The sequence below is a fragment of the Brassica rapa genome, chromosome A02 (genome assembly GCF_000309985.2).
Source record: "Brassica rapa cultivar Chiifu-401-42 chromosome A02, CAAS_Brap_v3.01, whole genome shotgun sequence".
NCBI lineage: Eukaryota > Viridiplantae > Streptophyta > Magnoliopsida > Brassicales > Brassicaceae > Brassica > Brassica rapa.
The window spans coordinates 5,182,944-5,207,332 of record NC_024796.2 but is presented as its reverse complement, the minus strand read 5'-3'; the positions used below and the strand labels follow the sequence as shown (position 1 = coordinate 5,207,332).

The following is a 24,389-nucleotide window of genomic DNA, read 5'->3' as shown; positions in this document are numbered from 1 at the left end:
TCCATTTTATATTCTATAATGGAGTGATAAACAAACAAAAAATAGATTACTCTATTTATAAATTTCACTATAAAATAAAATATTGAGTTGAGTTGGAGTATTCCTTACTCCATATTCATTTTTACTTTATTTTAGAAGAAAAAATGGAGTATGGATAGAGATGCCCTTATCCTCTCAACTTGGCTATCGATGTTTTCAAAAGTATTAAAACTATATAATAATATATACTTGGAAATAATACAGAAGAGAAACGAATCAATCCGTTGCGTTATATGGAATAGAGTCAACGGGGCCGTTCGAGACTAGTATTGGGTTTGAAATCGCACATTTTCAGGTCTAACAAATCATACTAATAATTTTAAATAAATTTGAGAATATAATAATATTTTCCCAATGCAAATATTAAGCAACTAGTGTTGATCATGGTAAAGTTTTGCTAATAGGATCAAACAATTTTGTAGAGAATAACCAACAATAATAAAATTTCATAGAAGTGTAAATTTTATTTGTGATTGTTCATTGTTCGTATGATCTGGCGTACGAAGCAAAACCGAAAATTGATAGATATAGTGAACAAAAAAACGAAACTAAAGAAACAAATACAAAACAAGTTGTCATATCATATGGTCATATGACTTTTATCCATTTACACGTTTGTTGGTAATCCTATAAATCACCAACCATATAAACTTGTGACTTGTCCAGTCATATAAACCGTTTTATAATCGACCCCCCGAGGCTGTGAAAATTAGAACAAGGGTCGGTAGATAGTGTGAAAACAAGAATCTTAAGGTAAAAGTACAAGAAGAGTCACTCTCTCTTTTTATTTTCCTTTTTTTTTTAATCTCCTCTACTTGCTTCTCACGTTTCCATCAAGTTTCCGTACATATCTTCTCGTTATTTACTCTCACTTACTCCCCCACTCCACACGCAGCCGCCCGACGCGTACGTTTCACGCATTTTTGTTGTCATGCCTTTGCTGAGATTGTCACAATGGTCATTGCTGACGACAGTTTTTGAAAGAACATTCTAAAATGAATTTGCTTTTTTCAGCTTAAGTATTCCATTTTAAAATTAGATTTTAAGAAATTCCTATGGTTTAAACCAAAAACAAATTTGCTATGGAAAAAGAGACATGTATACAAAACTAAACTACAAGAAACCAAGCCCAAATATTTAGAAAAAAAAAACTAAATATGTTTATAACCGTTATGTTTCTATATGTTAAAAGCTCATAAAATAATTTAGAAGTATATCTTAGAGTATAAATCAATATATCTAGAAGACAGGCTGAGAAATCACGCGCCGTGCGTGGTAAATAGAAGATCAAACTCAGCGTAGTTAAGTTATCAAATAAAAATATCTAAAAAGGGTTCTCGAGAAAGCAAGAGGAAAATTCTCTCATCCAAAGGACTATTTCCTATCTATCAGTCTCCCAAAGCTACGCGGTTTCGCAAATGGTGAGCATCTTCGCTCTTTACCCTTAATTTTGCCACGTAATTACGATAATACCACACTTATACGCTGCCACTTCCTTACCAAGCAAGTCACAAAGGTCTTATTTGTCATCTTCACACGTCTTCAGTCCACCACACAACTCGATATCTATAAATACATCTCAAACAGACACAAAACACAACAACAACAATCACACCAACACACAAACATCATTCTAACTGTTTAGTTCTATATCATCAGAAGAAAGAAAAATGGTTGCGGTTTCTGAGAATAAGTCGACGGTGGAGGCTACGGCAGCTAACTGTCTGATGCTTTTATCAAGAGTCGGACAAGAAAACGGTGGAGATTATAAAAAACGCGTTTTCACATGTAAGACGTGTTTAAAGGAGTTTCAGTCGTTTCAAGCGTTGGGAGGTCACCGTGCAAGTCACAATAAGCCTAACAACGAGAATCTGTCTGGTCTGATAAAGAAGGCGAAAACGCCGTCGTCTCATCCTTGTCCTATATGCGGAGTGGAGTTTCCGATGGGACAAGCTCTTGGAGGACACATGAGGAAACATAGGAACGAGAATGGCGGCGGCGTCACGTAGCGTTATTGCCGGAGCCGACGATGACGACGTTGAAGAAGTCGAGTAGTGGGAAGAGGGTGGCTTGTCTTGATCTGAGCTTGGGGATGGTTGAGAATTTGAATCTCAAGTTGGAGCTTGGAAGAACAGTTTATTGATTTTTTTTTGTGTGGATATATTAGTTAGTTTCTCTCTTTCTTTGAACTTTTTCTTAATATTTTAGATTGTTACATATACATCTGCACATTAAGGAAACTTTCATAGGGTGTAATATTTTCTTGACTAGTGAATATATATTTATTTAGCATTGGAGATTTTTTTATATATTTGAATATCTTTTGCAAGCTAGATATACCGTCAGAAACCTTTTATCAAAAAAAAAAATAGATAATACCGTCAGAAAGTAATACATAGTGACATTCACGAAAAGTAAGGCAAGTGATTCATTCAAAAGAACTAGAACACTTGCTAACTACAGAAAAGACACATATGCATGTTGCTTCATCCCAATCCCAATATGTAACTAAAAATATACAAAAAGCCTAGACACTCAAGTAAAATCTGAGCAAAATTCAGTTAGGTTCGGATAATAATATAAGAAATTAATTAATAACCACAAAATTAGGATCAGTTTGGTTATAATGTTGGTTCGGTTTAGATTATCTGAAAGAATAGAAATCGAACTAAAACCAAACCAAATCCAAATTATAACTATTTATGACATAAAATGATATGAGATATATCAAATTTTGGATGAACAAATATGAATGATACAAGTCAATGTGATGGATGCTCTCGCAAAGGAGTTTCATTATCAAAATGTAAGCTTTCTTTCTCATTTTTATATTTCAAGTTTCCGGTACTAATCCTTCATGTAGGATCACTTTCATCTCTTTGAACATTTGTCATAAGACCATCTAGTAACTCTATAATAGAGTTGTGATATATTTCAATGATATTAAATTTTAGAGTGATGAACAAATAAGAACTTACTCTATATATAGACTGAAAAATATAACACCACTAGAACATTTTTACTCTAAACTCTATTTTAGATTGAAAAATATAATGGAGTTAAATTATGAAAATTTAGACGTTGAAAACAAGAACGGATCAATAAGTTGCGATATGGATTAGGGTCAGTGGATCCGTTCGAGACCAACATTGGGTTTGAAATATGGACTAGGGTAAAACACGCCTTCGGTTTAATTAAATTTTGGTGATAAATTCCTATTTTTGGAATGGAATGCTTTGGAATGATCAATTCCATTAATTTCATTAAAAAAATTACCAGTTACCATTAATGGAATGAAATGCTCATTCTATCAATTCCAAAAAGAAATAAACCAAATACAAAGAAAACCATTCCATAACAATTTTGTCAATGAATAAATAGAATTGATCTATTCCATTTTTCTACTGCATTCCATTTCTCTTATTTCATTCATTTCTATTCTTTTTATTCCATTTTTGATTCACCGGTTACAGCCAAAATATTTTTTTGTGAATATCTAATCTATTAAAATAGAGTTCTATTTTTTTATCTACTATTAATAAGTCATACTAGGACCATCTAAAAAATTACTTAATATTACATATTTCATTATTTATATTAATAATAAAACAAATATAAATATAAATTTATTTTAAAGTATAATAAATTCTGTTGAGAAAGAATCTAACAAAATCTTACCAACCTTTTAAATATTTTTATAAAATAACACTTAATTAATTTCGTAAATACTAATATAATTTTATAATTCAATGTTAATTAAAAATTTATTATAAAATAAGAAAATAAAATTCTATACTATTATATATATATATATATTAATTATATTATGTATTATATTAAAATAGAAGTACTTTATGAATTAAATATGGGTAAATTATCTATTTTATTTTTAAAATAGTTTCATTTAAATAAATTATCACTCATCATCAAAATGTGTTAGAATTCGTAAACTATATTATATTTTTTAGAAAAATAAATTTATAAACATAAATTCATTAACATAGGTTAAACTTTTATATTTACAACTACATATTATTTTATTTTTTTTTTGAAACTCTCAATAATATATTGTTTAAAAAATAATAATATACAAAAATATAATAGTTTATAACTAACCTTTAGTTCATATACTATTTAAAAATATGTTATTAGAAAACTATGAAATTTTAATTATTCATTCAAAATATTAATGACAAATCAAATATAAATTTAATATTTATATTAATTATAAACATATTCTGAGAGATGAATAAAAATCTTACCGAAATTAAAATTATTTATATAAAATAATGTATTAATTTAGTAACAAAACTATTTCGAAAATCATATAATCTCCCACCTCAAATATAGTTGTGTAATTTTCCAAACAATTTTGACAAAATATAAAATTTTAAAAATAAGTATGCAAACTTAAAATGATAATATTTTAAATTTTTCAAAAGGTATAATTATAGCTAATAAAGAATAATTTCTTGAAATGTAACACGGAAAAACAAACTATGTTATAAAAATTAAAGTAATCTAATATTTTGAAGTCTTAATTTAATAACAAAAAAACTTAATATCATAACATCCAAAAATATTCTATATCAATAAAATTTACTAAAATAATATGATGGATGCTACCATGTATACAATTTACTAAAATAATAGGTTTATATTCATAATATATAACACTAAAATTAAAATTATATGCTTAAAATGTTTATAATAAATCAAAAGTATACATTCATAAAATAAAAAATATCCGCACGAATGTACGGGTCAAAATCTAGTTCCTATTAAGCCAGGGCCAAAGAGCGTTGATCATGAGAAAATTATGCTAACTGGGTCAATTAATTTAGAGAAAACAACCATAAATAATGGAGTAATAGAAGTTGTCAAAAAGGATAAATTTTATTTTTGATTGCTCGTATGTTCTGACGTACAAATCAAAACAAACAATTGATAGTTACAGTCAACCGAAAAAACAAGTCGGTCATATGTTTTATCCATTTATACGTTGGTCGGTAATCTTATAAATGACCAACCAGATATACTTGTGACTCTTCTCCAATCATATAAACTGTTTTATAATCAACTCTTATCGTCTAGCTGCATAAATTAGAAGGATAGATAGTGTGAAAACAAGAATCTTAAGGTATAAGAAGAGCCACTCTCTCTTATCTCTTCTACTTGCTTCTCACGTTTCCATCAAGTTTCCGTACATATCCTCCACTTATTTACATTCACTTACTCCCCACTCCACACGCAGCCTTCAAACGCGTACGATTCACGCTTCTGTGTTGTCATGCATTTGCTGGGATTGTCACAATGCTCATTGCTGACGGCAGTTTTGAAAGAAAAATCTAAAAACGAATTGCCTCCTTTTTCTTTAGAATAATAAGCACTACCTTTCCAAGCTAACATAATTCTTTTTTTTTTTCATCTAAAGTTTATTAAAGGGTCAAAGCCCAAAAGACCAAGCTCAACCGATACAAAGAAAACATAAAGTCCAACAAACTAGGGCTAACCAACCCGCAAATCTATTGGTCCCTAAGTCCAACGTCTTAAACCCAAAAGGCGCCTCTTCATTTACGCGTGATGCGTAAACGGAACACGTGTAGAAATCCTCACAGCGAAGAGCACGTGTCACCAGGCCGCCATATATTGACCGTAACACCAAGAAGGGCACGTGTCATGACCAAAGCCCCCTCACTTCACCGGCATGCAACTTTCGTCGCCGCAATAACCGGACATCCACCGGAAGGAACATCGACTTCCGTCGGAGTCAGAGAAACGACGCGACCAAACTCCACCATAGAGGCCAAACCGATGAAACTAAAGATCTCCAACCATCGATCTACGCTCCAATAAAACATCAATCATCTACGATCGATCCAAAAAAGCCACACGATTTTCAGATCGAAAGTCGATTGGACAAAGAAAACCCAAAAACGTAGATCAGGAACTAGTTCCGGAACAAACCGGAGAAGACGCCGGCGAAAAGACAATGCTATCAGAGCCACCGCTTTCCCGGGACGAAAACCGGCGAAACCGGTGCTGTAGAGCCACTGTTTCCCGGAAACAAAGCTGGCGATAGCGGTGTAAAAGAATCACCGCTTCCCAGAAACAAGCTTGTTAACCGGAGATGGATTTGGTAGAAGCTCCGGTTGAGATTTCATCTCAATCCTTCCTCTGTGTCTGATTTTTAGAGAGAGGACAGAGCAGAAGGAGAGAGAAAGGTTTCGACTTCTTCCAAGCTAACATAATTCAATTTACAATAAGATTTAAAAAAAAGACTAGAGGAAAAAACTTGTATACAAGACTAAATTACAAAAACAAGCCCAAATATGTATTTCTTTGTCGGCTGCCCAAATATGCTTATAACCGTCATGTTTTAGGGGGAACTGTTTTATGTTATGAATTTAATGGCAGGGAAAACACGACAATGACAGAATAATTGCTTTTGGTTTTACTGCTTTTGATTTTGTCATTCATGTTTTCCTGAAACGGTAAAAGCAGTAAACAACGTAGCTGCACACAAACAAATATTTTTGTCTTTTTCTGTATAAAGACAGATGTCCTGCACGACATTCTATCCCTCCAGTTTTTGTAGATGTTCAACTGTGGCCTATTTTTTATACATCGAATAGATGAATTTTTATAAACTAAAACTAAACAAAAATTATTTACTTTTTCTATAAATAGCTAACTATTTGTAACAAACTCACACACTCACATTTTAGTTTTACAAAAAGGCCATCAGCTCCGTCTCATTCTTTTTCATCAGTCCCATGTAAGGTTTTTTTGTTGTTTGAAAGGTTTTTTTTGTTTGAACTGAATTTTTTCTCTTTTTTAAATATCTTATAAATATATTACAGTCACATATGTTAATACATGTAATGGTTATTGCAGTCATCATTGGAGATTCCTTCATTGGTAAGAAAATATGACTCGTTTATTGAACTAAGTTTTTCCAACGTAAGTTTACTTCTTTTATTATATTTATATAATATATAATAGTAATTGTAAATAACAGATTTAATTGAGAAAATATATATATCTTGAGTATATTTTATAGTTTTACCTTTAATACATGCATGTAAATATATATTATAAAGTATATATATGTATTAACTGAAAATAGAAATGTGTAAAATTTTAATTTATAGATATTAAAGACAAACAGTATATATATAAAATCTTTAAGAAAATATATTTTTCTCAAAAAAAATTAGTATAAGAAAATTTATATAATTATTGTAAAATAAAAGTAAGAGTAAATTTATATACATATATGTATGTACATATATTACGTGTTTTGATATTTTGATGTAATTTTTATTAAATTGTTTTATTTTTGTTTATGTATTGTTTATAAATTACTTGTTTTGATATTTTGGTGTAATTTTTATTGTTTAAATATGTGATCTACATTTTTGAACTGTTTTTATCTTTCATAATTTATAATAAACTATTTGTTCTGCTTGATCTGCATTTTTCCTGCATGATTCATTTGATGTGCATTTGTTCTTCTTGATCTGGATGATCCGTTTGAACTGTTTTTATCATTTACAATTTTAATATATTAAAAACAAAAGGAAAAAAAACTTAGAAGTATATCTTTTGACCAAAAATAAAACTTAGAAGTATATCTGGAAAAAAGAGCTTTTTGTCAGAAAAGGTATATCTAGAATATAAATTAAATATATCTAGAAGGCGGCTCAGAAATCACGCGCCGCGCGTGGTAAATAAATTAAACTCATATCGCATAAAAATATCTAAAAAGGGTTCAAGAAAGTACGACGAAGATTCTCATCCAAACTACTATTTTGTATCTACCAGAGTCACCCAAAGCTACGCGGTTTCACAAATGGTGAGCATCTTCGCTCTTTACCCTTTCTTTTTTGGCCAGGTATTTACGATAGTACCAAACTCATACGCTGCCACTTCCTTACCAAGCAAGTCACAAGGTCTTATTTGTCATCTTCACACGTTTTCAGTCCACACAAACTTGATCTCTATAAGTCTATAAATACATCCCGACCAGACACAAAACACAACAACAACAATCACACCAACACACAAACACAAACATCATTCTAACTGTTTAGTTTTATCATCAGAAGAAAAGAAAAATGGTTGCGGAGATTAAGTCTACGGTGGAGGCTACGGCGGCTAACTGTCTGATGCTTTTATCAAGAGTCGGACAAGAAAACGGTGGAGATACAAAACGCGTGTTCACATGTAAAACGTGTCTGAAGGAGTTTCATTCGTTTCAAGCGTTGGGAGGTCACCGTGCAAGTCACAAGAAGCCTAACAACGAGAATCTGTCTGGTCTGATAAAGAAAGCGAAAACGCCGTCGTCTCATCCTTGTCCCATATGCGGAGTGGAGTTTCCGATGGGACAAGCACTTGGAGGACACATGAGGAAACATAGGAACGAGAATGGCGGCGGCGTCGCGTTGGTTACAAGAGCGTTATTGCCGGAGCCGACGGTGACGACGTTGAAGAAGACGAGTAGTGGGAAGAGGGTGGCTTGTCTTGATCTGAGCTTGGGGATGGTTGAGAATTTGAATCTCAAGTTGGAGCTTGGAAGAACAGTTTATTGATTCTTGTTTTTTTTTTTCTGGATATCTATATTATTAAAACTGAAGTACACTTTAGTACTATTTGGAAACATGGATAGTAGTATAATTAAAAATTATTTGGAAATGAGGATAATAGTATTACATTAATTGTATTTCCATATTTCACTCATATTAACAAATTTATTAAATATATTACCTAAAAAATATTTCACATCATTAATTATATTTCCATAATAATAATAGTGTAGATTTATATTTAGTAGTTATTCAAAATTAATTTTGTGCTAATTATAAAATTAAAAAAAGTAAAATAATTGAGTTTTGCATAAGGTTAAATGTTTGGTTTAATTTGTTTTACTAAAACTTTTTTTTTTAATTTCAATCGGTAGAAAATTACGTAGCCAAAAACATAATTCAAAGACATGTTTTGTGAATAAAATCATAACTTAAATCGAAATAATAAAAATTATTTGGAAATGAGGATAATAGTATTACATTAATTGTATTTCCATATTTCACTCATATTAACAAATTTATTAAATATATTACCTAAAAAATATTTCACATCATTAATTATATTTCCATAATAATAATAGTGTAGATTTATATTTAGTAGTTATTCAAAATTAATTTTGTGCTAATTATAAAATTAAAAAAGTAAAATAATTGAGTTTTGCATAAGGTTAAATGTTTGGTTTAATTTGTTTTACTAAAACTTTTTTTTTTAATTTCAATCGGTAGAAAATTACGTAGCCAAAAACATAATTCAAAGACATGTTTTGTGAATAAAATCATAACTTAAATCGAAATAATAAAAATAAATTACATTTATTGTCACTTAATTTTTCACTCAATATAATTGTCTTACTAAATATAAAACTCTTTATGTTTCACTTAATTTAGCAAAACACATAGAAAATGTCTTTTTATTAGTTTATAAAATCAGTTAGACATGAACACTAGATATCCACTTAGGTACGAGTTGTTCCTTTCGGATATCATTTTTTTTTGTTTTAAAATTACTACATCCTTAAATATTATAAATTTATGTGTAGGTTTTGAGTTGGATCATTTTGAGTTTCGATGAGTTTAGTTCTGATGTATATGACCCTAAAAATATTTAAATAACCAATATATTTGAAACGGGTTTGGATATTTTACCAAAAAGTAACCATATTATCCGATTCGATCCAGGTCTTTTGAATAAAATTAGTTATATTACGATATATCTAAAATATAAAACACTAATTATGAAAAACAAATATATAAATATAGTGTTATTTTAGTAATTTCATTAATTATACTACTTTAACAATATATCACATCATTAATTATATTTACCGTAACAATACATCAAATCTTTAATTATAATATACCATAAAAGTAATAATGCAGATTTTTTTATTAGGTAATAATTATTAACTTTGTGCAATTATAAAAAAAAACAAAAATGTAAGATAACCGAGTTTTGCATATGGTTAATAGTTTGGTTTAATTTGTTTTACTAAAAACTTTCTTTTGTCTTAGTTCCAATTGGTGAAAAACTACATAGCCAAACACATAATTCAAATACATAGTTTATGTGAACAAAATAATAATTTAAATCAAAATAATTTAAAAGTTTTACATTTATTGTCACTTAATGTTTCACTTAATGTTTCACTTCATGTAACTATTTTACTAAATAAAAAAATTCTTTCTATATTTCTTATTTTTTCCTAAAATATAAAAAGAGTTTTTTTTTTAATAATAGCAGAATCTTAAGTATGGACATTTGAATACTCATTGAGGTACAAGTTGTTTCTTTCGAGATTAATTTTTTTGGATTTTGAAATTAGGCGCCACTTGGATATTATAAATTTATGTATGAAGTTTGAGTTGGGTCATCCCGGGTCTGAATGATTTTGATTATGATGTGTAGATACATAAAAATATCTAAATAGCCAATGTATCTGAAAGGAGTTAGTATAACTGCACCAAAAATAATCATATTACCCAATTCAGTTCAAATCTTTTGAATATAATTAGTTATACGACGACACATCTTGAATATATAACACTAATTATAAAATAACGAATAAAATTTTATAAAACCGTAAAAATTAACACCCGCACGGGCGTGCGGGTCAATCTCTAGTATTAGTTAAGTTTCTCTCATTCGTTGAATTTTTCCTTAATATTTTAGATTGATACATAAATCTGCAGATTTAGGAAACTTTGATAGGCTGTAATATTTTTTTTACTAGTTGAATATATATTTTACGTACTAACCATTGGAGATTTAAATAAGATTAGTATATCTTTTGCAAGTTAGATATACTCATATACTAACTATATATAACCCGTCCGCAAGTAATACATAGATAAACTAAAAAGACAAGTGATTCATTCAAAAGTGTACTAGTGAAATACTAGAACACTTGGTCTAACTGCTAACTAAAAATTCATCCCAATAAATGTAAATAAAAATATAAATACAATAGAAATTCAAGTATTCGGTTCATGTTGATTATTTCGGATATCAGATAATCTAGAGAGAGAAAAAATGATTACGTTTCATTTTATATCTGAGGAAAATTTTGTTCGGATCAAATCTTTAGTTCAGTTCAGTAATAAAACTAAAAACTAGATTTTGACCCGCGCTTAGAAAGCGCGGGTTTATTTTTGAAATTAAATAAATTCTTCTTATATAAGAGATAATGTATAGGTTTGAATACATTTATCCGATTGCACTGAACCGTACCAAATTGGAAAAAAAAAACTCAAAATTAAGCTGAATTTCATAAATAATCGAGCATAGAAAAAATAGAAACCAAAATAAGGACCAAATAAATACTTAAAATTTTAAAATACAAATTATATAACTATTAAATATAACTAAACCATTAAAAATTTATACTATTAATAGAATTATATGTGGTAATGATCACATTTGAATAATCTATCATATATTCATATGGATTTATTGTTAGAGCAATTATATAATAGATTATGAGAGAATAATAAATGAATTCATTTAAATTATGTAAAGTATTTATATAGTTAGAGAAATATAAGTTAAGACCAAATAAATAGTTAAATCTAATAAAATGGTCCAACAACCTTGTTTAAGTAGATTTTTTAGGAGTGATTCCCTTTTAATAGTATAGATTCAACTAATAACCAAAAGGTAGGATCAGTTTGATATTAATTTTGTTTTACTTCAAATTATCTGAAAAAAAAAAGAAAAGTAAAACCAAAACGAATCAAAATTGTAAGTTCATCTTTAGTAAAAAAAACAGGAAAAGTACACAAAGTGGTCATCTGAAAAGAGTTGAACGTGAATTGGGCCAAATCTATTTATGACATCAATTTTTGGGCCTACAAGTGTTGTAGAGATGAACGGTCAAGATCAAACGTCAGTAAGATAACCTTCGTGGTAACCATAACATCAGATCAAAAAAAAAAAAGTCGAAGCAAAGTTCTGGTGCTTCTCGCGCACCCTATCATCCGATCAAACTTTCTTCTCCGGCGAAAAATCACTCTCTTCCGATCGAGTTCCCGACTATCAAATCGAGGTACCCAATCTTCCGATTCCTCCAATTCTCAGCCATTCCCGGCGAATTTTTTGATTTTCAACACTCTTCACTGAGCAATTAGGTTACAGTGTCTCATAGATTCATATATATATATCACTCTTCACTGATTCGAATTCGTATCAAAGGTTTGATTTTTTACAAAATCTCCAGCTAAAGAGGGAAGCTTGAATCGAAAATGGTAAGTCTTTGCATTAGGGTTTACTCTTCACCCATTCGAAATGCATTCACTTTTTGATTTTGTTTTCTTCAGTCATATGAAAGCAAAGGCTTCTGGGTTCTCAAGAACACTGATAATGCAAACGAGGATGAAGACTCTGTGTATGTTCATCACCATCCACCAAGAGAAGATGCAAAGCGTCCTTACCCTTGGTTTAACGACTCCTCTTCTCGCTCTGAGACCTTCCCAAACAAGAAGCAAGCTGTTTCCCAAGATCCAGGGAAATCAAACGTAGTAGGTCTAGGTCTTCCTCTATGGGAAACATCATCCGTGTTTCAATCCGTCTCGAACCAGTTCATGGATAGGCTTCTCGGCACTGAGATGCCTAGACCCCTTTTGTTTGGGGACAGAGATAGTAGAACAGAGCCCAAGAGCTATATGGAAGACAGATCTGTGGAGTTGTCTATATCTAACGGCGTTGAGGTTGGTGGAAGCTGTTTTGGTGGTGGTGATGGAGGAAGTAGAAAGCTTCAAGTTAGTCGTGTCAAGGAGACGATGAGTGCTACTACACATGGTGGTTTGATAGACGGTAGGAAGATGGAGTCGTCTTCGATTAGAGCTTGTGGTGGGAGGGAGAACGAGAGTAGTAGTAGTAGTAGCTTTGTGAATTTCGCCATGGAGGGTGGTCATCCTTATGGTAATGATGAGGACGCTCATGGGATCACGTTTGGTGAAGAGCTTAACGGTGTTGGCTCTGGGAACTATCAGTCTTATGTTCAAGATCCAGATATGGTTTACGGACAAGAAACTGCACAGACCAGCAGCGAAGTTGTGAGTGAGCAACCGCAAGTGGGTAAACAGAGTTTGGAGTCTCTTCCGAAGAGTAAGACGTCAAAGAAGGAAGCTTCTACGAGCTTTCCTTCAAACGTAAGAAGCTTGATATCAACTGGTATGCTCGATGGTGTTCCTGTGAAGTACGTGGCTCTCTCTCGTGAGGTAAAACACGCTTTAATGTCTACATCTCAACTTATTTTAAAGCTTTGCCGTATTGTTAACAATCTAAAACTCAGGAGCTTCGAGGAGTCATCAAAGGATCAGGCTATCTATGTGGGTGTCAAGCTTGTGATTATACAAAGGTGAGTCGTCAACATAATAAAGCTCTGTTTTGTTGAGGAACCGTGACTGATTAATGATTTGGTTATCATCGAAGGTGCTTAATGCGTATGCATTTGAGAGACACGCGGGATGTAAAACAAAGCATCCAAACAATCATATTTACTTTGAGAACGGGAAGACTATTTATCAGATAGTTCAGGAACTTAGGAACACTCCAGAGACTATGTTGTTTGATGTTGTTCAGACTGTTTTTGGCTCTCCTATCAACCAGAAAGCGTTTCGCATATGGAAAGGTCCAACCAAATCTTCTTCCTCTTCATTGATTTGTGTTGTCTTTCAACTTTCTGAACTGTTTTTGTTTTGGATCAGAATCATTCCAAGCAGCTACTAGGGAACTTCAGCGTATCTATGGCAAAGAAGAGCGTTGCTTCTGAATGTATAAATATTATATTAATGTGGAGAATTCTAAACTTTTACTGGATCTTATAATGTATAAACTTCTCTTCTTTTTTTGCTTTGATTGTGTATATAGAGAACCTTTAGTAAGCTTTAAGAACTGATGATATAACAGAGAAAGCAAAAGCTAAGAAATGATTTTGAGTTATGAGCAAGAGTTTAGCAATCTAGCCACAGAATCTGATATCAAATCAATTTGAGAAGATTCTACTACCCTCATGACAAATTAGTTTCTTTCCCACTCCACTTCAACTTCGGACCTTTTAAGTTCCACAGCATGCAGAGTTCTGCGTGGCTTGTCCGGATCCAGACGCCTGATCTGTTTGGCTCATCCTAACCGTCGCAGGCTGCAATCAACGAAGGAGTGTTGTGACAAACAGAAAAGAGATTTTCTTAAAGTATTGTGCACAAAAGATGTGAAATGGAAGAATTGCTGAAGGAGAATGTAACCTCAGCTCTGGAGTCAGTATCAGTGAGTCTCTGCTTAATGTCCTTTGCTAACGAGAAGAAAACTTCTTCCACATTCAGATTTGTTCTAGCACTCTTGACATATGAATTATGAAATAACTTATTAGCAATGGTAAGTAAAAACGAAAACGACCAATGTAGTATTCTAAGTTGTACTTCTGATGAGACAATGTTTGGCTTACTGTTTCAAAGAACTTGATTCCGTATTCATCAGCAAGTGCTTGACCCCTCGATGTTGGCACAGCCTACAAAACAAAAGGTTACCAAAAACGCTATTCATTTGATTACTCGTGAATCAGGAATTTGTGAGAATGAGCTCGCGTGTACTATATACCCTCTTGCTCTCGTCCATATCAGCTTTGTTCCCTACCAAGATCTTGTTGACATTATCTGAAGCGTGCTGCTCGATATTACGAATCCAGTTCCTGATGTCTGCAAATAAGATCAAGAAAACAGATCCAGAACAAAGCAGAAACGTAAAAAGACCAAAGAAGAGAATTTTACTGTTGAAGGAAGTTTCGTCTGTGACATCATACACCAGCAAAATGCCCATTGCCCCACGGTAATAAGCTGCAAAAATTGAAGTAAAAAAATAAATTCTGGCGCAAAAGAAAAAGGTGCTTATCAACTTAAACAACTGAATAATGATATCACCAGAACATGCACTGAACAAAAACAGCATAAGCCATAACGTTAAGTAGACTGCACAAACTAAAAAAAAAAGATGCCATTCGACTCTTAATCCTCTCTAAATCAGTTTCCAGTGGGAAAATTTATGTTAAGGACACAATTCGATCAAGTAGCTCATATGTAAAGAAGGTCTCACTCAGCTCTTAATCCTCTCTGATTCAATATACAATGGGAAGACCTATGTTAAGGACACAATTCGATCAAGTAGCTCATATGTAAAGAAGGTCTCACTCAGCTCTTAATCCTCTCTGATTCAATATACAATGGGAAGACCTATGTTAAGGACACAATAAGATCAAGTAGCTCATATGTAAAGAAGGTCTCACTCAACTCTTCTGACTCTTAAACCCCTCTAATTCAAAATACAAGGGGAAAATGCATGTTAAGGACACTATTAGATAAAGTAGCTCATATGTAAAGAAGTCTCCCTCGACTCTTAATCCTCCTCTCTGATTCAATTTAAAGGAGACAATTGAAGAAAGTGTGACTGACCAGTGGTGATGGTGCGAAAACGTTCTTGACCAGCAGTGTCCCAAATCTGGAGCTTGATGCGTTTATCATCAAGCTCAATAGTTCTTATCTTAAAATCAATTCTGCATCACCACACCACATGATAAGAATACTAATAACTCAGTGAAACAAACAAAGACAGTCTCTCTCTCTCTAATCTCTTCTTTGAAGAAAAACGAAGACAAACCCAATGGTGGTGATGAAGCTAGTGGTGAAGGAGCCATCAGAGAACCTCAACAGCAAACAACTTTTACCCACACCTGCAACATTAGAATCCATATGTGATCTTATCACACACACACATACACATTGTATAGATTCCGCGATTTCGAAATTGATCGATACGTACCGCTATCACCGATGAGGAGAAGCTTGATGAGATAGTCGTAATCGGCTCTAGCTCTAGCTGGTGGGGCAGCCATCGAATCTACAATGGAGATCAGAAACCGAATAGACTAAGAGATCGATGGAGAACGGAGATGATCACGATGAATGGCGTACCAGATGATATGATGCAGAGACGAGAGCGTGGTGATAGTGATGATGAGCACAGAAGAACGAACGAGAGAGAGAGTGTTTTGAAATGGTGGAAGGCTAAAATACGCTTGTTCTGATTTAACTTCTGCTTCTTTATTATACTACGCCCTTCTTCTTCGATATTTTACCTCCGGCGTAAGTTAGCATCTGAAACCGCGAAGAGAGGGAGAGATAGCGTAGTCTGGCCCAGAAAGCATGAATGGGCCTTTTTTATAAGCTTGTAAATACAAAATATGAGGCAACTTGGGTGAGGTATAGAGATATATGCTTATAAGCTACTCTTTTGCCAACCAAATTCCACTACAACATATTTCTAGAATTACAATGACTTGATGGGTTAAATAAGCAAAGCTTTACGGTGAATTTTGTGAACTTAAATATTTTTACTGATTTCTTTTGTAGAATAAATGTATGTATGTGTACATTAGTGCATAATACACATTGCACACGCATCTGAATTACTAGAGAGAAGATATAAATAGCGGAAGTGAAGAAAAATGTGGTATGCGTATGCCTCATAATTGAAAAGGTGGATATACCATAGATTACTGAAATTTCATCAGGAAGAAATAAATTAAAACAAAAATATAAGTGATGCTTATAATAATCTAAGTTTTGCATACCAATGTAATGCACACTGAACATATTGCTAATGGTCCCGAGAATAATGAAGTTGAATCCATCCCATTTGTTAGCCTATATATTGGTTTGACTAGATTCTTGTACGGATGAGATCTAGTTTAACAAATGTCGTGACAGAAACACACTTCGTTACAAATAGTGTTTAAATGGGTGGTCTATCAGCTAAGTTATTACTCTTGATCTTATTGCTAAGCACACCTAGAATTTTGGTTAACCAAGTGATCTTGATCTAGTGGACTAGGCCAAGGGGTTCATGGACCTTCCGTCATGGGTTTGATTTCCCTTGGTCACCCATAAACGTTTTAAGTAGTAAAAAAAGTTAGATTTTTATGGGTTTTTTATGATTAGTCTTTAGATCTAAAAAGCATTTGGGATCACACCAAAATTATTTTTTTTAAAGAAGAAAAAAATGGTTTTGAGATAGTATAGATGCTGAAAGCAGAGGCTTAACAGAGGTGAAGAGGTATAACTTTCTTATTTCATAAACTCTCTTACATTGTTCTTGTTATTACAAATGCTTAAATAGAGAATTCTACTAGGGTTTAAGATGTCTCTGCCAGCTCATCACATAGAACTTGGAATCTATTAGCCGTTGCAATCACATGAGCTGTCTGTGAGCTTGTGATTGCTTTTACGGACGCCGCCTTCAGACATTTAGCATTAGGAGCTTTAATGTCTTCTTTGTCTTCTTTGCAGGTACGGCTTGTGGCAGAGACTAATGCTGCAGCGTCGTTTTGTTTAATCTCGTTCTTGGGCCTCCATACTTGATGTGGTTTTGGAGTGGGCTTGGGGCTGTCACTAATAGATGCATGCATTGCGTCAAACAACAACTTTGAAGGAAGAAATCTCTAGAAGTTCCCCCTGCCTCTAGGTTCCGCTTACGTGTATCACTCTTGTTATAGCTTTAACGCGATGGTCGCTCAACGTGAACGACATTGTGTCTCCGTATTTCTCCTTTTAAGCAAAATAATAATCTTTGATGTATTGTATATCTAATTTCATCATAACAAGAGAAATACTAATATGATTTTATAGAAAAGAATATAACATAATTTCTATTTCTCTAACCAAACAAATACACAAAATCCATAAGAAGCGTTTCACCTACTCCAAGGTTGTTACACCATATATAACTTACTTTGCTCATCCCAAACCATCACTTCTTTTGCATTGTGCGGAAACTCTTGAGCTTTTGTCTTCATCTTCCAAAAGTAACAAACCTCATCAAATCAGATTAGAATAACTTCAACCTCGCTAAGAATGAAGATGAAACGAGCTGTTGTGTCATTCGTCATTATCTCTCTAATCCTCTCATCTTCTTTGTTCATGCTTTCAGAAGCCTGTAAGTATGCATAATTCATTTACTTATTTAAGAATTATATTTTCTAATCTCGCTAGTTACAACTTCTTAAATATGTATTTGGACTGATACATACACTAGCACCATGTGACGGAAAATGCAATGCGAGATGTTCAAAGGCAGGAAGAAAAGATCGGTGTCTCAAGTACTGCAATATATGTTGCGAGAAGTGTAACTATTGTGTTCCCTCGGGCACTTATGGAAACAAAGATGAATGTCCTTGTTACCGTGATATGAAGAACTCCAAAGGCCAACCCAAATGTCCTTGAACATGTTTTCAAGAACATCCTCATGGACATCATATATATACCCATAAATATTACGTTTGTGGTAGACGCATGATATATAATACGAGTTTGAAAATAATTTTATGTATGAAAATATGGAAGATCTTGATAATAAACGAAATAAATGTACTCTTTTATTTTTTTTGGTCGAAACAAAATAATATACTTTTATTTAAATTAAGAGAATGGTAATCGTACAATATAGCGAATCAAAATTTATTTAGAAAATTGATTATACGATGCTTGAACCATCGAAACAAGACAGCACACATGTCTCATGAAGTGAAGATAAAAAAATGTCTGAAAATAAGCACTTCTTACTGTCTACATTTGCGAGTCTTTTGCGCAAAACAAACAAAATGGCATATTAACTAAGAAACCAAACATCAAAAACTCTACTACCCTCTTTGACCTTTGAGCTCAATTCGAATTCCTCGTCTCACCAAAAGGAGAAGCAAAGTATACTCGGGACAAAGAAGAGTCTCTTGCTTCTTCAGTAAAAGAATCCAAGAACCTTGCCACCAACATTCTTCCTCCTTGCTTCTTCGTGGTCCATGATACCAGCGGAGGTTGTAAGAACAATGTAGCCAAACTGCACAGTTCAATAAACCAGTGTCAGACACAAATCATATGACAAAGGAATACAAGGCATAAAGACTTAAAACAGACCTGTCGGGAAGGAAGAAGACGAGCGGTCCAACCCTCAATCTCCTTAACTCCGACATCAAAACGAGGACTAATAACACCACACTTGTTAAGTCTTCCATTGAGCTCAACCACAATCTTACCAGACCTGTGGTCATCAACGTACTCGAACTCACCAATGTAACCTACAGATTCTCACACGGATGAGCAAGAACAAAACAATCATGAAAAAATAAAACGAAAATGAATATAAGCTTCTCGACATTATACCGTGTTTCTGCATGACAATGAGAAACTTGATGATGACCTTGGAAGAAGGCCTGATCATAACTTGCCTCTTCCCTCTCTTCTCCGCATTGAACATACTCTTCAGAGCATCGTTAAGCACACTGATCCTCACCATTCTTCAGAGCTCCGCAACCAAATAACGAATCTAAACTTTAATACAACAACCTAATGTAAACGACGTAGACAAAGATCTTGCTTCAATACTTTCAGTATGCTATTGTAAATCGAGCTCTAATTAACATGGAAGTAGATCCGAGAAGCGAGAGGAGTATACAGTACGATGCTATGGAGATTTTGCTAACCTTGGAATCGAAATGGCAGCCGCACAAACCTCTCCAGCTAGCTAACGACGAAGACACGAGAGGAGTAAATTTGATCTGAGAATTAGGGTTTTTGACGGCGCCTTTGAGACTCTTCTTTAAAGGTTAAGGGATCTAGGTTTAATTTAATGGGCCTAACGATATAACAATTGGACCTTACTGGGCCTTTTGTAAAATCTCGTTTGTGGTTTTTCTCAATTGTGTGGATTCAAGTTTCAATTAACGGTTAAGATTGACATAACCGAAAAAAGAATTAAACCGAACCAAACATAAAATACCTAAACCACAAAATCAAATGTTAACAGAGAAAACCCTACACTCATACAGCGAAAGTCGTCCTTCCCCGAAACGACGCCGTTTCATAGTAGCTTAAGCTCGCATCAGGAGGTTTCACTTCTTTGTATCGAATTCAAGAATCTTCCTGTGCAATAACGATGGCTAAGAGGTTCACAACACAGCTCTTCGTCAGCAGTATGATAAATTCCTTTCTCATCCTCAGATTCTGCTTTTTTATTTTTCTGTTTCTCAGTTTTTGTCATTTCAATATGTTCTGTTGCAAAGGACTCTCTGGTTACACAACAGATCAATCGCTAAGGCAGCTATTTTCACCCTTTGGTCAGATTAAAGAAGGTATTAACTTCTGATGTCTCAGTCTCCGACTATGTGTCTAAGCTGATTCTGTTGTCTGTGTGTGTGTTTATTATGATAGCTCGTCTTATTAAGGATTCGCAAACACAGAGACCTAAAGGTTTCGGCTTTGTGACTTTTGAGTCTGAGGATGATGCACAAAAGGCCATGAAAGCTTTGGATGGCAAGGTGACGATCTAATTCTTGACTAAATGTTTTTTGATATGAAACTCTTCAAACAGAAAAATCAATTCAGGGAATGTTTCCAGGATTGGTGTATATCTTGATAGAATAGGAATATTATGTGTAACAACTCGGTTGAGATATTACCGTAGATATGAGATTGTGTAGATAAGATATCTCAATACTTTGTGTAACTAATCTGGCTATTTAAAGCCGGTGAATATTGCGTGAAAAGGGAGGGGAGTTTCCTAAAATTTCATATCTTTCAGATAATTTGGGACTGAGATTTGCATTTGGTTATTTGTTTTCAGATTGTTGATGGCAGATTGATATTTGTAGAGGCTGCCAAGGACGTAGAAGCACCAACAACAAATATGAACTCAGTAACAAAGCTTGATGAGAACACACACAGCCATTACAAGACTAGTTAAGACTCTTCACCAAAATCATTGCAATTCGAAAGAGTGAATGTAGTTTCCTGAGTTATTATGGCACAGATTTTAAGTTTCAGATCAGTTGAAAACTCGAGATTTAATTCTGTTGTAGGTTGAGAATATTCAACTCTGATCAGTATCTGCTTCCGAGTAACTGAACAAAGGACAGGCAAAATCAACTTAAGACGTGTGTATGTGACTCTATAAAAGTAGTAAAACGTGTTGTTCGAATGGAATGTATGCACTTGAATTGTTTGTGTACAGGCACAGAGCCATAGAAGAAGATAATCATTACAACATTACAAGCATCTTCAAAACAAGTTCATTAGTATCGAGACTAAGCCTTGCAGAGGTGTTTACACTTACCGTGGCTGCTCTTTCACACATAGATAGGAACCGAGTCCTTTAACTGTTCTACGTCATACAAATGATCTAAACCTAACAGATAAATATGAAAAATGAACGTATATGGGAACATTTGATATTTTCTTTTTTAAGATTGAAATGTTTTCTAAACTTAATTAAAGTGTACGATAAACGATTTGCTATAGATTATTAGCAGAGATTTGCAAGATTTTATAAATTATAAAATAGAACAATGGATCTGAGGAGGAATCAAACCCAAATTACATAATTAAAAAAAAAAAAAAAAAACTAGAATTTTCTACATATGCATTCACGAAACTCAACACAACGCATACAAACGAAAGTATGAATTAAGCTTTCTTGGGAGACTTGGCTGGTGACTTGGACACAACATCCTCGGTCGACTTAGCAGACTTCTTAGGCAAAAGCACAGAGTTGATGTTAGGCAAGACACCACCGTGAGCGATCGTGACTCCACTCAGAAGCTTCCCCAGTTCCTCGTCGTTCCTGATCGCCAAGAGAAGATGCCTCGGGATGATCCTCGACTTCTTGTTGTCTCTCGCTGCGTTACCAGCAAGCTCCAAAACCTAACCGTAAAAAAAAAAAAAAAAATCAAAATCAGAAAATGATTTTTCGATATAAACAAAATCAGATCTGAGAGAACGAAGACTTACTTCGGCGGCGAGGTACTCGAGGACGGCGGCCATGTAAACCGGAGCTCCGCCACCGAGTCTCTGTGCGTACCGTCCCTTCCTCAGGAAACGAGTGATTCTTCCTACGGGGAATTGGAGACCGGCTTTGATCGATTTCGAAACCGATTTGGTTTTGGGGCCGCCGGCTTTCCTTCCTCCGAATGCCTTCTTCACTTTTCCGGTGGTTTCCATCGCGACGAGAGAGAGATTATAATGCAATGAAAGAGGTTATGAGATTTGTGATGTGTAGTACCCGTCCCCTTCCTTGTGGTTTTTATAGGTGAGAGGGAGAGAGGAAAGGGGGAGGTTTGTATCCGTTAGATTTAGTCTTATCGACGGTTGAGGATAAATTCGATAGCGATCCTCGTGCTTGCATTTTTAGCCAATCAGAAACGTTTCCTTGTTTTCGAGATCGCGCCAATTTTTTTTTGTTTTCGTTTTGAAAGTTTTCGCTTTCGTTCTTTTATAGTGATTAATTTTGCTATTTACGCTAAGAAAATGTATAATTGGTAACTGAAAACAAATATATTATATTTATACTTTTATCTTTTTGTTCAAATATTATATTTACTTTTAAGGATGCAGTTATTAAATAAAGTATCCAAGAAAATTTATATTAAACCTAGCACACCAAATTTAAGATTCTAAAAACAGCATCAATTTAGTATCAAAATAACTGAAAACCCTATTGTGATGTTGAAAATTTTAACCTCGTAACATTTATCCTCTTCCACATATGTAGTTGTGTAAAATCAGTGTCTTAGATTTTAACGTGAAGTTTTTTTTGTTAAGAATTACATCACACCATATGTGTGCTTACAAGGAATACATATCATTTCATGTTACAAGTCTGCTTATTCAAACCGACACGGGAAGGACATCTTTCAATGTGGACTATATAAATACATGTTATTTCTGCTTTTATGAACCATGCACTATGAAACTTTTCATGTTTTCTCAAAACAAAAATTTCAATCAGATATTTTTCGTGCGAATGTGTTTTGGCATCTTTTAAGATTTTACCATTGCGAGTCGAGTACATGACTTATCTCTTGCCTTCATTATTGATCATTATTTTCAACATCTTAACAATTGTTCTTAGTATTGTAGAAAGCCATACACCAACTGTTCGGGTTTGTCTTCATAACATAGTCAACGATACTTGAATGCTGTTGAACATCTTGTCAAGATTCTCTCCATTGTATGTCTCATTGTAGCTCAATGCGAGTTTCTATACATGTAGTTTGATTAGTTTTTTTCATGTTTAACTTTCAAGCTTCTCGTATATGTGTCTGGCAAACATTTTATGTCCAATCTCTGGTGACTCTTATCCAGCAGTGGAAACATAATCATATATGTAACCATTTGACAATAAGTACAAACATACTCATTCACCGATCTTTTGACGATCTGAAACAGTATATATCCCTCGTCAGTGTCTTCTAATCCCAAACTAGCTAGCTAGCATTCGCCTTCTTCCTAAACCACATCCAATAATTCAATATGTCTTCTATTCAAACAACGTCCATGCTACATGGTAGATATCATTATCAACATCCTGTCATAGCTAGAGAAACAAACAACTAGCTAGCCTTTAATTTCATTTATATCTTAAAAGCACCTACCAACTCTTATAAGTTGCTTACATGTGGATTTTCCTGAGATTATGTATTGTCAAAGTAAATGTAGAGCACCTACACAAAACTAGACTTCCTCGTTTATGACCATATCCACTGTCACATAAGAATTAGGATTTGACTCTAGCATCTCAACCCCTTTACAGACTGCTCATCATATACGCTAGCTCTCAGTCAGCATCGGTGCTTTATTCCTAGCACATTAACATGGAGATCTTGATACTGTCTCTTCCACCTTTCACTAACCATCTCTTCTATTTTATAGGCAAAATATACTATATGCTTACTCACTTAAATCATATATAAACAATCTTGTATTAACCGAGACTCTAACCATCCGGATTAAACTAAATTTGTTTTTGATATGTTCTAAAAAGATTTTGGCATAGTAGTCAAAATACACTCTGAAATCTCGGCTACTGGAAATCTTAATCAGGATCATAAAAAATCGAGATATACTCCAAACAGTTGGATATTCGAAGATTTTTTAACTAACCAACGAAAGTTGAATAATAAGATTTTCGTCGTTTGAGATATTAGCCATGTTCGTCCCGTGAACGCTGCGGCAGCAGCAACGATCATAATTATCAAAAGAATGTTGAATTTTTTTTGCCTCCGTAAGTTGCGGCGATCACTTTAATGGTGGAAATAAGAGAAACTATGGGAAATTGTGGATCGCTGAATAAAACGGCGGCATGCTCCGTAATTAATTTGAGCCACCAGCGGCATCTTTTGCTCCTTCTCTGTTTTCACCACTGTCTATTAATTCTCGGTTCTCCGTGTT

At 33.6% G+C, this 24,389-nt stretch overlaps 7 protein-coding genes and 1 pseudogene across 15 annotated transcripts; 5 read left to right on the top strand and 3 right to left on the bottom strand.

Annotated features, from left to right (window-relative positions):
* The first annotated feature begins 98 nt into the window (after nucleotides 1-98).
* On the top strand, nucleotides 99-4,573 carry LOC117131760 (annotated as a pseudogene).
* Nucleotides 4,574-7,463: 2,890 nt separating this feature from the next.
* On the top strand, nucleotides 7,464-11,447 carry LOC103249160 (zinc finger protein ZAT12). 2 transcript variants are annotated; one of them, XM_033282833.1, is made up of 2 exons: nucleotides 7,464-8,657; nucleotides 10,750-11,447. In XM_033282833.1, exon 1 carries the CDS (start codon nucleotides 8,160-8,162, stop codon nucleotides 8,631-8,633), a length of 474 nt encoding a protein of 157 aa, XP_033138724.1. In that variant the 5' UTR covers nucleotides 7,464-8,159; the 3' UTR covers nucleotides 8,634-8,657; nucleotides 10,750-11,447.
* A 352-nt stretch (nucleotides 11,448-11,799) lies between these two features.
* Nucleotides 11,800-14,067, top strand: LOC103851542. Of its 3 annotated transcripts, none has more exons than XM_009128405.3 (6): nucleotides 11,800-12,169; nucleotides 12,341-12,368; nucleotides 12,441-13,343; nucleotides 13,418-13,483; nucleotides 13,558-13,756; nucleotides 13,833-14,067. In XM_009128405.3, exons 2-6 carry the CDS (start codon nucleotides 12,366-12,368, stop codon nucleotides 13,895-13,897), a joined length of 1,236 nt encoding a protein of 411 aa, XP_009126653.1. In that variant the 5' UTR covers nucleotides 11,800-12,169; nucleotides 12,341-12,365; the 3' UTR covers nucleotides 13,898-14,067. The 3 variants fall into 3 exon arrangements, with proteins under 3 accessions (XP_009126653.1, XP_009126652.1, XP_009126651.1); XM_009128404.3 differs by having other exon boundaries at nucleotides 11,802-12,169; nucleotides 12,252-12,368; XM_009128403.3 differs by having other exon boundaries at nucleotides 11,804-12,169; nucleotides 12,316-12,368.
* On the bottom strand, nucleotides 14,029-16,457 carry LOC103851543 (ras-related protein RABE1c). Of its 2 annotated transcripts, XM_009128408.3 has the most exons (9): nucleotides 16,089-16,412; nucleotides 15,937-16,014; nucleotides 15,775-15,847; nucleotides 15,570-15,670; nucleotides 14,892-14,957; nucleotides 14,722-14,819; nucleotides 14,570-14,632; nucleotides 14,370-14,462; nucleotides 14,029-14,266 (listed from the first exon to the last, which is right to left on the bottom strand). In XM_009128408.3, the coding sequence occupies exons 2-9, from the start codon at nucleotides 16,007-16,009 to the stop codon at nucleotides 14,183-14,185; spliced, it is 651 nt and encodes a 216-aa protein (XP_009126656.1). In that variant the 5' UTR covers nucleotides 16,010-16,014; nucleotides 16,089-16,412; the 3' UTR covers nucleotides 14,029-14,182. The 2 variants fall into 2 exon arrangements, with proteins under 2 accessions (XP_009126656.1, XP_009126655.1); XM_009128407.3 differs by having other exon boundaries at nucleotides 14,722-14,957; nucleotides 16,089-16,457.
* A 1,342-nt stretch (nucleotides 16,458-17,799) lies between these two features.
* LOC103851538 (gibberellin-regulated protein 10) lies at nucleotides 17,800-18,555 on the top strand. The gene is made up of 2 exons (XM_009128395.3): nucleotides 17,800-18,108; nucleotides 18,208-18,555. Exons 1-2 carry the CDS (start codon nucleotides 18,027-18,029, stop codon nucleotides 18,393-18,395), a joined length of 270 nt encoding a protein of 89 aa, XP_009126643.1. The 5' UTR covers nucleotides 17,800-18,026; the 3' UTR covers nucleotides 18,396-18,555.
* A 60-nt stretch (nucleotides 18,556-18,615) lies between these two features.
* LOC103851540 (40S ribosomal protein S15a) lies at nucleotides 18,616-19,770 on the bottom strand. Of its 5 annotated transcripts, none has more exons than XM_009128396.3 (4): nucleotides 19,649-19,770; nucleotides 19,329-19,491; nucleotides 19,083-19,243; nucleotides 18,616-19,005 (listed from the first exon to the last, which is right to left on the bottom strand). In XM_009128396.3, exons 2-4 carry the CDS (start codon nucleotides 19,459-19,461, stop codon nucleotides 18,907-18,909), a joined length of 393 nt encoding a protein of 130 aa, XP_009126644.1. In that variant the 5' UTR covers nucleotides 19,462-19,491; nucleotides 19,649-19,770; the 3' UTR covers nucleotides 18,616-18,906. The 5 variants fall into 5 exon arrangements, with proteins under 5 accessions (XP_009126644.1, XP_009126646.1, XP_009126648.1 ...); XM_009128398.3 differs by having other exon boundaries at nucleotides 18,633-19,005; nucleotides 19,329-19,496; XM_009128400.3 differs by having other exon boundaries at nucleotides 18,633-19,005; nucleotides 19,329-19,462; nucleotides 19,649-19,768.
* Nucleotides 19,771-19,945: 175 nt separating this feature from the next.
* LOC103851541 (cold-inducible RNA-binding protein) lies at nucleotides 19,946-21,564 on the top strand. Its single transcript, XM_009128402.3, has 4 exons — nucleotides 19,946-20,137; nucleotides 20,228-20,296; nucleotides 20,376-20,482; nucleotides 20,788-21,564. The coding sequence occupies exons 1-4, from the start codon at nucleotides 20,101-20,103 to the stop codon at nucleotides 20,905-20,907; spliced, it is 333 nt and encodes a 110-aa protein (XP_009126650.1). The 5' UTR covers nucleotides 19,946-20,100; the 3' UTR covers nucleotides 20,908-21,564.
* LOC103851537 (probable histone H2A.7) lies at nucleotides 21,466-22,227 on the bottom strand. Its single transcript, XM_009128394.3, has 2 exons — nucleotides 21,951-22,227; nucleotides 21,466-21,863 (listed from the first exon to the last, which is right to left on the bottom strand). The coding sequence occupies exons 1-2, from the start codon at nucleotides 22,158-22,160 to the stop codon at nucleotides 21,627-21,629; spliced, it is 447 nt and encodes a 148-aa protein (XP_009126642.1). The 5' UTR covers nucleotides 22,161-22,227; the 3' UTR covers nucleotides 21,466-21,626.
* Nucleotides 22,228-24,389: the final 2,162 nt, after the last annotated feature.

Excerpts from the sequence above, each read along its gene's own strand:
- LOC103249160 (XM_033282833.1), top strand. The coding sequence starts at position 8,160 with ATGGTTGCGGAGATTAAGTCTACGGTGGAGGCTACGGCGGCTAACTGT.
- LOC103851542 (XM_009128405.3), top strand. Across the intron at positions 13,344-13,417 it reads ACGTGGCTCTCTCTCGTGAG|GAGCTTCGAGGAGTCATCAA; the intron begins GTAAAACACGCT and ends TCTAAAACTCAG. Across the intron at positions 13,757-13,832 it reads AGCGTTTCGCATATGGAAAG|AATCATTCCAAGCAGCTACT; the intron begins GTCCAACCAAAT and ends GTTTTGGATCAG.
- LOC103851543 (XM_009128407.3), bottom strand. The coding sequence starts at position 16,009 with ATGGCTGCCCCACCAGCTAGAGCTAGAGCCGATTACGACTATCTCATC. Across the intron at positions 15,848-15,936 it reads TCTCCTCATCGGTGATAGCG|GTGTGGGTAAAAGTTGTTTG; the intron begins GTACGTATCGAT and ends CTAATGTTGCAG. Across the intron at positions 14,633-14,721 it reads ATATGGACGAGAGCAAGAGG|GCTGTGCCAACATCGAGGGG; the intron begins GTATATAGTACA and ends TTTGTTTTGTAG.
- LOC103851538 (XM_009128395.3), top strand. The coding sequence starts at position 18,027 with ATGAAGATGAAACGAGCTGTTGTGTCATTCGTCATTATCTCTCTAATC. Across the intron at positions 18,109-18,207 it reads GTTCATGCTTTCAGAAGCCT|CACCATGTGACGGAAAATGC; the intron begins GTAAGTATGCAT and ends TACATACACTAG.
- LOC103851540 (XM_009128396.3), bottom strand. The coding sequence starts at position 19,461 with ATGGTGAGGATCAGTGTGCTTAACGATGCTCTGAAGAGTATGTTCAAT. Across the intron at positions 19,244-19,328 it reads CATTGTCATGCAGAAACACG|GTTACATTGGTGAGTTCGAG; the intron begins GTATAATGTCGA and ends GAGAATCTGTAG. Across the intron at positions 19,006-19,082 it reads GTCTTCTTCCTTCCCGACAG|TTTGGCTACATTGTTCTTAC; the intron begins GTCTGTTTTAAG and ends TGAACTGTGCAG.
- LOC103851541 (XM_009128402.3), top strand. The coding sequence starts at position 20,101 with ATGGCTAAGAGGTTCACAACACAGCTCTTCGTCAGCA. Across the intron at positions 20,297-20,375 it reads CTTTGGTCAGATTAAAGAAG|CTCGTCTTATTAAGGATTCG; the intron begins GTATTAACTTCT and ends TTATTATGATAG. Across the intron at positions 20,483-20,787 it reads TGAAAGCTTTGGATGGCAAG|ATTGTTGATGGCAGATTGAT; the intron begins GTGACGATCTAA and ends ATTTGTTTTCAG.
- LOC103851537 (XM_009128394.3), bottom strand. The coding sequence starts at position 22,160 with ATGGAAACCACCGGAAAAGTGAAGAAGGCATTCGGAGGAAGGAAAGCC. Across the intron at positions 21,864-21,950 it reads TCGAGTACCTCGCCGCCGAA|GTTTTGGAGCTTGCTGGTAA; the intron begins GTAAGTCTTCGT and ends TTTTACGGTTAG.